Source organism: Trachurus japonicus, chromosome 4 (genome assembly GCF_045865225.1).
Source record: "Trachurus japonicus isolate A0001 chromosome 4, Traja_1.0".
Classification (NCBI taxonomy): Eukaryota; Metazoa; Chordata; class Actinopteri; order Carangiformes; family Carangidae; genus Trachurus; species Trachurus japonicus.
The window spans coordinates 1423549-1437226 of NC_140910.1; the positions used below are offsets into that span (position 1 = coordinate 1423549).

Here is a 13678-nt window from a genome sequence, read left to right on the forward strand (position 1 = left end):
CCCAATGCCACACAACTGAAGAATGTAAAAGAGTACATTCTTCATTTATGGATATAAATAGATATAGCACTAAAGTTTATGATCTTAAAATGTGTATCATTCATTGAGCAGCACTAGGACTCTGAAGATGTTTAATTAAGGTACAAATGTAGCAGAGTTCCTCTTTAAATCCATGATGTATCCTGTATCACAGCACAAAATCTTCAATTAAAAGATATGACAAACATCTGTTTCTATCATGCAGTGTGAATAAATACTAACACACATCACAATCCTGCCAGTGACAAGAATGACAACACTGATGTTCTCTCCACATAATCACAGAGGATATGGCTCAGTAACACGGTTTCCTGTACATTTACAGTTAGGATATAGACTGTTTCATTTTAGGTATATTTCTTCCTTAATTGTCCCTCTGAGTGTGTTTTTATTGGAACTGTTGGAATGACAAAGAGGTGAGCAGCAGCAGTGGAAGTGCATTAGTTCGGCCAATTAAGAGCCTTTGCGGGACGCTTAATGCTGCTCTGTGAAGAAGGCTGCTGATGAAGCTGAAACACGAGTCAGCAGATCTGTGCATGGCACTGCTGCCATTCACTGACATCAAAAGGAAATATACAAAACATAGCTGGTTAGGACCAGAGCTGAGCACTGTGTGGGATGAATCACACTGTGGGTCAGTGGTAACGTCTAAGGGGGGGTGGGGGGTGGGGGTGGGGGGGTCTTAAATAAAATGAAGTGCTGTATAAACACACTACCTGGCTGCCAGCGAATGCATATCCTGTTTCTCCTATGCAGTGGCCACTGAGTGCAGATAAGATTACTGACTGGAATGCCTTGTTTCAAAAACCCAGACCAAAACCTAGGTACACACACACACACACACACACACACACACACACACACTTGTACAGTAACGTGACAGACCAACTGCTTTGCTATGTTAAATATCAGATGCAAATGAAAAGAGAAAATCTATCATGACTCTAATGTGGCCTGATAGGAGGGGGCGCACTCTCCTGTGAGGAGCCGCGCGATGTGAGGAGGGTGATGTATGGAGAAGCTGGATGAGAGGTGAAAAGCGTAGCGAGACGGACGAAGGGAGGGAGGTGGGGGGTTGCCGAGAGGGAAGGGAGGGAGTAGTGGGGGGGCCGCACAGTCCTGCCAGACTCCTGAAAGCCCAGGGCAAAAGTGGAATAAATGTTGATTAGTGTTGATTTTGTCCAACAAGCACCCGGCAACTGACAGTGGGACTAAGCTGCAGCGAAAGGGAACCATTAATCTTGGTCTGGTTTAAGTAGTGTATATTAATTTGTGTCATTTCCACTACGTGGAGAGAGGCCTCTCTCTCCCTCTCTCTTTCCTTTCTCCCTCCCTCCAGAGTCTGAGAGCAGAGGCAGCTGAGCCTCTTTCATGGTGAACATACAGTGGAAGCCTGGAGGTGGCGTCTGCAAGTAGCAGCAGGGGAGAGTGGAGGAAATGAGATTCCAAACACTACATTATGGAAAATGAACTCCTGGGGGGTTGGTATGGCAACCACTTTCAAATGTGCCATTGCATGTTCAATTTAACGTGCATAACAAATTTGCAGACTTGATTAAATTCGTAACATATTAAGGGAGGCTGGTATAAAAAAAAAGGCAGAGCGAACCTGCAGGGACTGAGATTGCACACGGAGCCTTGAATGAGGTAAATGGCAGAACAGTGATATTTAAGCAATTGTTTAAGCGCTGAGCAGCGGAGTCAACATTCCGCTTAAAGATTGAGACCTGTGCTCCTTTACAAGTCTGCTTGGATCTCACCTTCATTCTGTAATCTCCACACTGGCAGGGCTGCTCCGAGCCAAATGTAATATTTCTACAAACTTCATTTCTAGTGGCCTTCACGAGGGAGGGAAAAAATCATTCATCAGTTCAGGAAATTCTCAAAATATCTATAGTTAGAAATACAAAAAGCACGCAGTGCTGCTGCTTCCTTTTCACAGGGGATGAGTGGAGATTATCACTGCAGTGAGACTTGTCCTGGAAAAAAAAATAGCTCACTTTCCTTCTACGTGTAATGTCAGTGTTAATTAGTAAGATTTCTATAATTAAGCTCCTTAATATGATTAACATGTATCAATTAGCCAACTGACAATTTGCATAATGTATAATGTGACCACATTGTTCTATACTGTAATGGTATTACACACCACTTACAATGCTGTCACTCACTGATGATTCTGTGATTATGATTCTGCAGCAAATACAATAAAGAAAAGTAAGTGTGGGTCGTTTCCTAGTGGATCACAATCATTTTTTCTCCAGTTGTCTACATTCCTGGGGCAGAATTAGACTCCAGTTCTTCCTCTTTCTCCCTGTGGATGATTAAGCAGAGAGTGTGGAAACAGCTGTGGTGGCGAGCTTGGCATTTCTCTCTCCCCGAATGCTGCTGTCTCAGCATCGAGGAGGAAAAAGACAAAAGCTGCTCGTATCAGAGTCGTCTCCGTGCGTCCGCTGAGAGACTTGCAGGAGACAGAGGCTCAGCCCCGTGACACAACGCTCACTATCACACCAGATGTCTACACTATGAAACTCAGAGAAGTTTACTTGCGGTTTTACCACCTCCTGGTTTACACTGGAGTGACTTACATCAAACTGAGATGAACCCAGAAGTTTCTTCATTGTGAATCTACCAAAGACTATTTGATTAGTCAAGTGGTCTATGGAAGGAAACTGTTTTTGCTAAACACAGGGTTTCCCTACATTGAGGATTTGCTGCTTTTCTGACCTGTGAAAACTGAGTTTTTCAGGACTCACACTTTTGATTTGACAAAAAAAAAAAAAAAAAAAAGCAATCTGAATTGTTCAAAAAAATAAATAATTTACAGTGTACAAGTAAAACAATTGTAAGTTGCCTTTAATATTTTTTCAGTCTATTAGCTGTGAAGACGAAGACAAATCACAGGTTGCGCCAAGTTTTTAATTTCACGTAATTAATTAAAATGTTATTCAGTTCATGATGATGCAATAGGGCTTTCTCTTTCTGTTTGAATGATTAAGGGTTAGGGTTAGGGTTAACTGATTTTGGTCATCATCTTAATCAATTTTTCCACAAACTGTTTAAGCCAGTACAGCAGACTGTACTATGTTTTAGTGTTAGTATTGTACCTGATCGTGAGTGTGTACACAGTGGTGTGCAGGGCTGAGCTGAGATCAGCCTATGTAATATAAATAGTCAGATGCCAAGCAGCTGAATGGACTGACAAGTCAGTGTAGGTTTCCAAGCACCTTCCATAATCAGACCTCTGGCTCAGTTCATCCTGTCAAACACTGCTCGGCTGCCCGCTGTAAAACACCCTATTTTCACCCTTCAAAAAATAACATTACATCACTTGGCCAGTCATTTTTATAAATGGAGGATCCCCTAGGCTTGAAACCTTACACTACACAAACACAGGCCACAAGAAAGCTGAGGGGAAAAATTAAAAAGCAGCACATTTAGCAAGCAGCTCGGTCAAGGAGTGGTTTTGTTTGACACTGCTGAAGATTTATGACGTTGGTGAAGTGTTTACAGAGGTCAAGGCTGCTCATTTTCCAAATCAGTTTGTCAAGCATTTGCTTATCTAAAGAAGCCTTTCATCAGCCAGAAAAGAGACGGTGAGGACCAGAAACAACAGTCCATCTGAAAAATATCAATAATAGATTTTTTAAAAATGATTTACCAGCCTGCTAATTTCAGCTAGAGCTGAAGTGATGTGGTCCAACAGCAGAGGAGTCAAAGTGTTTGGATATATTTTTGGAAAGTATCTGTGTGATTCTCTCCAAACAGACGACAGGCTGAACGCCAGCAAACCAAAGCTGCCCTTCCACCTCCACTCCACACCTCACACACATATGCTTTATACTATATTACATGCTTCGCCTCCTCCTCTAAAGACTGTGATATGTCACACACACACACACACACACACACACACACACACACACACACACACACACACACACACACACACACACACACACACACACACACACACACACACACACACACACAATCATACATAGTGTCTGCAAACCAGCATTCCTTTGAAGTAAAAAAAGACAAACCCAAATATGCCTGGAATGAAATGGGGTAAAGATGAATCCGATTTCTGTCTTCAAAAAAAAAACAAAAAAAAAACTGAGGCACTGGTTTAAATAGAGTTCCTTCCTTCTCCTTTCCTCCCGGGTGTCACTGCGCTGTTGTGCTTGTTTATACTGCACAATCCTCCTGTTGGCCATCCCTCATTTCATCCCAGTAAAAATACACAGAGTAGGTCAGAAGTTCAGGCCCTGGATCAACACTGGCATTGTGTCCCGCAGGTGCTGCCAGCCATGGAAAATATATACAGCTCCGTCAGTACACACTATCTCTGCTTGAGATACAAAGTTACATTGGCTTAACTGTAGCTTCACACCCTCACTGAAGCTGCGGGATTCTGCCAGTTCTCTCTCTCTCAGACACACACACACACACACACACACACACACACACACACTGAAATATGTAAAGGTGGATTTGGGAACATTTTGGCTGCTGGTTCAAGAGGAGAAGACAGAACGTTGCTGCAGCGCTGCTATACACAAATGCAAAATAAAAACCAAGTGAAGTAAATTATAGCTGTTGTGTATAATCTGTTTTAAAAAATCTATAATTGGGTGTAAGCCATTTCAAACATAACTGCATCATTTAGTCTTGAAAAACAACAGTCTGAAAGATCATCTTTCACTAACACAGCACCAACTTCTAAGCTACACTATGATACACTGAACCATCCAACATTTGGAATTTCTTAACAGCTGTTAAATTGTCTTTGCACTGACTATCACAACTTTAGTTTAATATCTACAAACTTAATATAATTTGTTAAGTTCTGAGCCTCTATAGAGCGACAAGGCCTGACTGTTTCTCTGAATCTCCTAATGTTGCTCAACAGAAAAGTGAAAGACTATTTTAGGACTTTCAACTTGGTTACAGAGCTCAAATGTGTAGTGCTGACATTTGAGTGTAGTTACAGTAAGGAAAAACATATCTGCATCATTCTCTTTGAAGATTGTGGCAACAAGCAAAGAGGTACAAAAATCTCCAAATTTGAGAAGTGTAAATTCAAAGTGAAATGCCTGCATTAGACAAACAGTATAAAATGCAGTGAATGTGAAAAGTCTATCTGTAAAAATGGCAACAATTATAGTTGACAAAAACAAGACAGGCCCCAGATCTCCTGTGCAAATCTCCATAAGCTGCACCTTTTATTTATAGGTTGGCCAGCTGAAGAAGAGAAGAATGGGTGTGCAGGCAGGAAGAGGTCCAAGTTACTTTGTACTCTCAGCAGAGTCGAACTTTGGATGAACTCGACAAGCACCAGGGAGTAAAACACTATGCATAACTGTGTCACTCCCCCTGCAAAAAAAACCTAGCCAGACAACAAAAAAGAAGAGCAAGTCAGCAGGCTTCTCCCTCCCTCTCCTGAGGCACTGGCCGATTCAAGATAAATAACTGGGCTTGGGGGGAGCCACTGAGGTGAACTTCAATGAAAACCTCAATGAAAACATTCATGAAAGTGTCAGGCAGGAGGGTGGGCTCACACAGACCACAAAGCAACACCGTCACAAAGGTCAAGTATAAGAAAGTACAACTTTTGGAGACAATGGCAACAATATCCTCTTCATCCTCCATCCAATCCCTTTGATTTTATGCACTAATGAGTGTGAAACACACAGAAACCGCTGCCTCTCACACACGCATTGGCAACTCAATAGCTCAAGAGTGTGAGTTTTGAAGAGTCCTATAGCACATCAGTCTGAAGACAGGAAGAAAAAAGGGATGAGCGGCACAACATCAGTGTGAAGTGCACTGAATTCTATGTACGCCAATTTCAAAAATGTCATGGGGAAAATGATTTGGAAACATGACTTACGCCTTCTATGTTACATTATTTCTCTCCAAGCAATTATTCTGCTGGCGTGCACTCTCACAACTGCTTTAATAGAGAGACACAATACAGAAGAGAAAGAGACGTATTCACCAGACTTGACAGTTAACTCACAAGGGGAGACATCAACATGCTTGTGACACTTTTTTGCTCAATACTCTCTATTATTCCACAATAGCATCAAAAAGCTCATTCATATTTTGACACAATAATTGATAAGGACTGCTAGAGGTAATTGTCCACAGTTCCTATTGTGAAATAGTTAAAAACGCTCTGACTTTACAGCTACAGGAGGAAACGCGTCTTACATGTCAGTGAAATTTATATGGTGAATTGTGTTGTGACTGAACATCCAGCATAAGGATCCTCGATGTGAATAACACATTTGCCTTTAAAGACGTTTTAGCAACACGTTCCATTATTAATAAAACACTACTATATTGATTCAGTCTGGTTAAGGAGACTCACAGTGTTTCTTGTAGACAGTGAAGACAAAAGCAGCGAGTGATTGGTGCTTGGTGAGTGTAGAATTAAAGATGAACTTACCTGTTTTTTCTTTGATTTCACACAAGACATTGAAAAGAGCTGGTTTCATTCTGTGACAGTTCAGAGCATGTTTCCTGGAAACAGAGAAGAGGCTTCATGAGAAAACTACACAAAGGTCGTACATCTAAAACTTATTGAACCCCTCAGTCAGTGGACACCAATAAACACTGCCTATCATCAGTTCTAATTTATTTCATCTGCCAGATGAATGCTGCAGTTACAGGGACAAAAACACAACTATGTTCAAAAATCTTAATAACACTTGGTCGGCTTGTGGAAGAACACATGTGCTTCAACTGCTGTTGTAAAATATATCAATTAGCCTTTACACAGAAATAAGTTATCAAAAAAAAAAATAGAATAAAAACAGTTTATGTAGCCTAATTAGATACTGTTGTATTATTACACCATTAATTGACCAACTGTCTCTTTAACACAAAACACAGTCCTGAAGGATTTTCGTTCATGGCGGCTTCATTGAATTTAACGTGAATTAGACAAGACTGATAATATCTTGAATGATGTACATGTTAGAAAGTTGCATCGCACTTGCTGGAAGTCAACTACCACTCATTTCCTTTCATATTTTAAATACTGATAACAGAACAGCTTTTACCAGGCTGTATTTGTGTTGATGCAATAAATGCATCTTGGCTTTATGAAAGTGTTTTGAAATATGCAGTGTAATAAACACCATGTTGGTCTCCTGTGGGGCCGCGGCTCTCCACTTTTTAAATTTCAACTACTGATTTGAAGGACTCCCATCGTTGTTTTTCCCTCTTCGCTTTCCAGCTCCATCTAGCTCCATATACACTGCGCTCCAAAGTTCTAATGTTAATATTTACATATCAATAAATAAAAAAATAAAAATGATAATGATAAAAAAAAAATATATATATATATATGTGTATATATATATACTTTTCCCCCCACATTTCTCTTGCTCTTCTTTTATTCTTCTGTTTTCTATCTACTTGTGCCGCCGCCGCCGCCTCCTGACAGTGGAGGAAGAGGCTGGAGTGGAGAGGTGTTTACCTGGCCTGGGCTTCATCCAGACTTTGATCTGTGATGGTCATAATTTGCTGTAAAATGTCTCCAATGTCCTGTTTCCTCCCGTCGCCGTCCGTTCCTCCGCTGCCTTCCTGCATATGCTGCGGCAGGCCGGGGTGCCCTGCCATGCCCACCCCCGTGTGAGAGTGCATCAACCTCGGCTGCTCGTCCATCTCTTCTCGCCTCTATCTAAGTGTCTGTGTCGCTCTTGCTGCTGAAATCCTGCAAAAATACATAAAAGAAAAATGGAAGGGGAAATCCCGGCAGTGCTTTAAACGCACCCGGTGTTCCTTTACAGATGGTACAGGTTTTTTCTAGCGCTCGGCGAGCAGAGCGGGTTTGTGAAGGGAACGCGGAGCAGCGAGCCTCCCGCTCTCTGGCTGTGTCTCTCTCAGCTGGTCGGAGCTAAATGTGAAATCTGATCTGAACTGCTGCTGCCTTCACTGGAACATGGGTGTGCGTAAATAAAGAGAGACTGCTGTTTCTACTACCACCATCAACTAGGACACGTTTTCTTGTGATGTCGCGCAGTGATCCCAAATCACCTCGTCTCCTGCCAAATTACAAAACAGTGGCTGTGAGAAATAAGAAGTGTGGATTTATCTCACTCTATCCATCCTCTTGCTTTTTGTCGTGTACAGTACGGGCGGCAGCAAAGAGCGTGAGAGGCAGACTCCGCCTACGCGACATGATTGGGAATATAAGACCATTTAGCCCCACCTTGAGGTGCCTCTCGTGAAACGTCGATCAGCAGGCTGTGAGGGTGGGATGCAGAGCAGAGGCTTGGAGATGTGGCTGCTGGATGGATAGAGCCTGAACTTCAGAGGTCTGCTTCAGTCTGCCCCTCTGACCTCCAGCAGCCCCACAGGAAGCCACTTCATCTCCATACTGTGCAGTGATAAAGCCACCAATCAGTGTTGTCCAGAAGTGTTGTCCAGCCCTTTCATTTGTTAAAATCATGGGATAGATAATATGGCCCAGACTGAGCAGGAAAAAAACTTTATCCAGTGATGAGAAACAGAAACACTTTCATAAGTGAAAGTATGGAACAAATCTTAAAATCCCCCCCTTGTTTGGTTGTTGTAGGCAATGTACATAGACTTTGTTCATTCACTTTCAGGTATGTTGCAAGACTCCGCTTGGCTGGCTCTGGCAGGGTTCTCCTAATGTAAGGCAGTGACCCATGTTGCGCAGTCAAGCAGCAAGGCTTGAGTGTGTGTGGCCATGCTGAAAAGTGCCCTTCAGGCCCAGCGCTGCCTCACTGCCGGCAAGGGTGGAAAAAAAAGTCCCAGTGTGAAACTTAACAGTGCTGTGCAGATCATCGGCCTGGGTGTATACATACTGTATGTGACATATAACCATGAATTTAGAGTGGTCTACCCACCCATGTTAAAATGCCAGGGTTTTGTGAAATAAAAAGAGAGACAAAAATTTCTGAACTTTTTCCAGCCTGACTGTGACCTATAACCTGACCAACTCAAAAACAAACGGAATTCTTCTTTAAAGATCCCATATTATACTCTTTTTAATCGCGGGGGAGAAAACGAGCCAAGTAACTTATCCGCAGGCTTTTAGAGGTTTACCGCTGGCTGGTTAAATACTTTTTAGGAGATTAATGTTGGTCTCATTGATGAAATCTAACAACTGTGGCAGTGGCATTAGTTTGTTTGAATGAAAAGTGAGGAGGAGCTGGGCTATGTACTGAAATCACCACATTTACGTAAATAAATAAATGTTTTACAATGAACTGATCAGTCTACAATACATTTTATTTTGTTAAAGCTCCAGTATGTAACTTATTTGGGTTTTTATTAGCAAAAATCAAATATTGCTTTCATAAATTTGCATTTCAATTCATACAAATGAAAGCTTTCTCGTACCTTATGTGGCAAGGTGAAGAGGGCCCGGGCGGGCTTCAAACCCCAGACTCCAGAGTAAGAGCATGCACGCTAACTACTTGGCCAAAGGGACATCCCCTTGGCCAAGTAGCCGGGGTGCATGATCAATTTGAGGCACAGTGACAGGACCCTCAACTGTCACATCTCTCCCCCTCTTTTCACAAGCACGTCCTCGTGCTCCGCACAGGCTGCCACACATTAGGAATCCATGGACCCACCCCTAGTGCTACATGGATCCTGCCAACAACGCCAGAATGTGGCAAGGTGAAGAGGGCCCGGGCGGGCTTCGAACCCCAGATCAATTGGAGGCATAGTGACATGACCCTCAACTGTCACACTTAGAATGAGTTCGAGCTGTCGGCTCGGGGAGAACGTTTTCCAGGTAGCGCCTGTTAAATGTGCATTCAGGTGCAGTCAGGCAGACGGCTGCTGGCAAACCAACCGGATGTCATTTTACTCGATGAGAGAAAGACGGTAAAACGTGGGTCAGGTAAACAATACGCCTGTATTGTTTTGCCTCGTGCTGGCGGACCATTTGTTTACATAGAGGCTTGTTTATCCTGCTACATGCAGCGTCTGTTGTATGTCTGACGTCTGCCCGATTTCACGTGAATGCAACATCAAGAATACGTTCCGATATGCAACCGCACTGCTAGATGGGGGGAATTCCTACATACTATACCTTTTACTGTACACGGCAAAGATTATTACCACTTTATGACTTAAAATTGGTCGGTGTTTCATCAACTTAGCTCAGGAGTTTCTTGCTGTGCAGCCATAGAAACAGACGTGGTAGGAGCGTTCTCGCGCAGAGGGGCCGGCCTCACTCCCGTCGTTACGTCACCACAGGAGCTGAGTCTGAGCAGCCTGTATAAGCGCCGTTTACTAGTGGGTGGGCTGCAGAGTCGATGAAGGACCCATTTGCTTTCCTCATTCTAGGTGTTGGTAGGCTCAGGGAGGGCCAGAGACCAGAAAAAACATGTTTTTCATAATACAGGACCTTTAAGGGAAAAATTGAAAGGACAAAGATGAATTAAAATGTGGTGGCCCTGAAGTGCAAAACACAACGGCAAATCAGGCAACAACGGCAAAAGAGAAAACACAACGGCAAAAGAGAAAACACAACACAAAAAGAGAAAACACAACACAAAAAGAGAAAACACAACACAAAAAGAGAAAACACAACACAAAAAGGGAAAACACAACGGCAAATCAGAAAACACAAAAGCAAAAGAGAAAACACAACACAGAAAGAGAAAACACAACGACATTAACCAAACCGGAAAAGGTAGGTACCCTCGAGTGGAATACGTCAACGCGGCCGCCATCTTGGTACGGGGGAAGCCGTGTCTACTTACTGCACTAGTCAACAGAGGCAGAGGTCTATCAACCATTAAAATCGCCATAACTCACCGAATATTCAACCGATTCTCAAGCCGTTTGGTTTATTATAAATGTCAGACACATATTTATGATACAACAACAACAAAAAAATTTAGAAAAATTGTATAATTTTTTTTTTTTTATGTATTAAACATACACTTAGATACTCAGACACCCCACATGCATAAATACACTGTTTTCTGATTTGCCGTTGTTTAGTAATTTGTCGTTGTGTTTTCTGTTTTTTTGTTGTGTTTTCTGATTTGCCGTTGTGTTTTCTCTTTTTGTGTTGTGTTTTCTCTTTTTGTGTTGTGTTTTCTCTTTTGCCGTTGTGTTTTCTCTTTTTGTGTTGTGTTTTCTCTTTTGCCGTTGTGTTTTCTCTTTTTGTGTTGTGTTTTCTCTTTTGCCGTTGTTGTCTGATTTGCCGTTGTGTTTTGCACTTCAGGGCCACCGTATTAAAATCATGTGGTTGCATAAATGTGCACACCCTCTAACTCCAGTCTGGCAGCCATGGATCTAGATAATATAATACATCCATGGTGGCAGTGTAGCTCTGGTAATGCGCCCACGTCGCCCTTCACCCACGTCTGTGGAAAGGTGAAGGCGTGGCTTCAGAGAGCAGTCTGAGGAAAGGGGGTGCGACTTTTGACTTGTGTATTTTCGAAATGTGGCCTGATAGAACCGTTTTTCCAGAATCTCCAACCAACCTTTAATGTACGTTTTTCTCTCTCTAAAATATTTGTTTGTTTTTCATTGGAATAGTACAGGTTGCAGGTCACATTATGGGGGGAAAGCACTAAAATGATTTATCTTAAAAAAAAAAAAAAAAGTAATTTATTTTAAGATTTCTCTGACTGTGAATCACATCCAGCTAAACCAATTCATTGATCACCAATCCATCATGTTTCCTATTGAAGATAATTTACGCCCCTGAGTGTTCTAAGAACATTTTTAGCGGCCATTGAAGAACTCACAGTTTCTCTTGAACGTTCATTGTAACTCACCAAATCATCAATGTGCATCCTTGAATTCTAAAAAGCTTTGAAAACATTTCCTTCATCATCAAACCTGCATCGTGTACAGCCTTGTTAAGTTGTTGGTAGTCTTCACCTGGCTTTGTTGGCACATGACAGCATTTCTTTACATGTTACCAGCACCTCTAGGTCAGCAGATTTTCAAATGACGACCTTTAGCAGGGAACTGTGTGTTTGTGGATCCCATCACCCCTGAGAAGAAACAAGGTTTTCAAGTGTCTTTAAATGTTCTGAGATAGAATTTGTTGCCTAATTTGAGGTTAAAAGGTTCATACATAAACCTGTTTCACAGTAGGAAATTTCAAATTGATATTTAACCACTTAAAAAACATCAAGCTGCAGATTTTTCTTCCTCACAATTGAAAATATGCAACTGGGATGCACCCATTGTACGTCCTCAGTACAACCATTAGCATATTTGAGTTTGAAGTGTAATGGCAGTGACATCTCAGACTGTTTTCCTAAGCCTCAGGTGGAGCTTTAGTGCGATGCTGGAGCTCAGTGCTCTCCCAGTAGGAGCTCCTGTGAAGCACCGCCTGTGTAAATTGGGAGCAGAATATGTATGATGGATAATGGTAAGTGCAGTAAGTTTCCCCGCCATCTGCTCAGTAGTAGAATAATGAGAATACCTGAGGGGGTCTCTGTTGCACCAACATCCATATGACTCCCCAACATCTGCTAAGTTACGTTAGCAGGGCATTTAGAAATCTAAATATATGCTGATACTTTCAGGCTACATGGCAAGACAAACAAATCACAGGGCTGCCAGTGATCTTCATTCATTCATTGCCAGGCTGATCTATGGTCAGCTACACACTCGTGATAAAACAGGAAATGCTAATAGGTGTCCAGTAAAATGCTTAATTTGCTGCAGAGACGTAAATGGAGCGTGGGGCTGAATACATGAATATCCAGGAGTGCCATCCTCACCAGTGGGATACTGAGATACTGTTGCAGTTATTAAAAGTAACAAGGCCAGACTCAGCAGGGGGTAAAACTTTAGTTGAAATAATCCATACATCAAAATAAAATAAAATAAAAAAAGTAATGTGAGCTTCAAAGAATGAATTAAAGAAACAAACAAAAATATAATAATCGATTCAGTCAGTACTAAATTATGTATCAGGGTTCAGTCTATCTGTTTGAGTTCAATTACAGATTTACACATTCTTACTTGTTATGTAATTAACTAATTAAATGTAATTAAAGTGACAGTGCATTCACATATTTGTATTTATGTATGTGGATCCAATAGATTCAGATTTTATTTTATTTTTAAAATGGGAACAGTACATATTGATGAACACTATCATGTAAATATGTGGGATTGTAGCCAAGTGGCTAATTTCCATCCCCAGTCCCATTACAGTGCAGAGGGTGGTAAAACACCTGAAACCATTTGCTGATGGCTAAAAATCTGGCCTTGAATAAGTTTGGCTGTTTAGTTAGAACAATAATGGTTTGATCAGCAGTCAGACACTAACACCACAGCAGAGCATCACGTCTGCCTGTTTGTGTAGAAAAAGCTGCAACATCCTCGTCTTGTTGTTTTACATGCAACATAAAGTACAATGGATTCAGCAGCCATTATCACAGGGTGCAGAGTACATGTGCATACATGCTGAAGTAGCTGAACTTGGGAGGAGTGACACATACAACATATACAATGCATCTGAGAGAAGTGGATATACATTTCAACCTACGTAGCAGGTTGTTAGAGTTGGTTGCAGCACTTACAGGTTATTGATTGATATGAGAACCAGCATGCTTTTTCTTTTTGCATTCCTAATTGATTTGAAGTGAATGTATTTAAGTTA

The 13678-nt window shown here is 41.7% G+C and overlaps 1 protein-coding gene across 3 annotated transcripts in view; it reads right to left on the reverse strand.

The window, feature by feature from the left end:
• Positions 1–8123, reverse strand: part of LOC146988182 (pre-B-cell leukemia transcription factor 1) — a 51703-nt gene extending 43580 nt beyond the window's left edge. For all 3 annotated transcript variants that reach the window (XM_085773247.1, XM_085773248.1, XM_085773246.1), the window contains exons 1-2: positions 7532–8123; positions 6497–6570 (exon numbers count right to left, since the gene is read on the reverse strand). In XM_085773247.1, coding sequence (XP_085629373.1) covers positions 6497–6570; positions 7532–7719 — 262 coding nt within the window. In that variant the 5' untranslated portion in view covers positions 7720–8123. The remainder of the gene's footprint in view (positions 1–6496; positions 6571–7531) is intronic.
• Positions 8124–13678: the final 5555 nt, after the last annotated feature.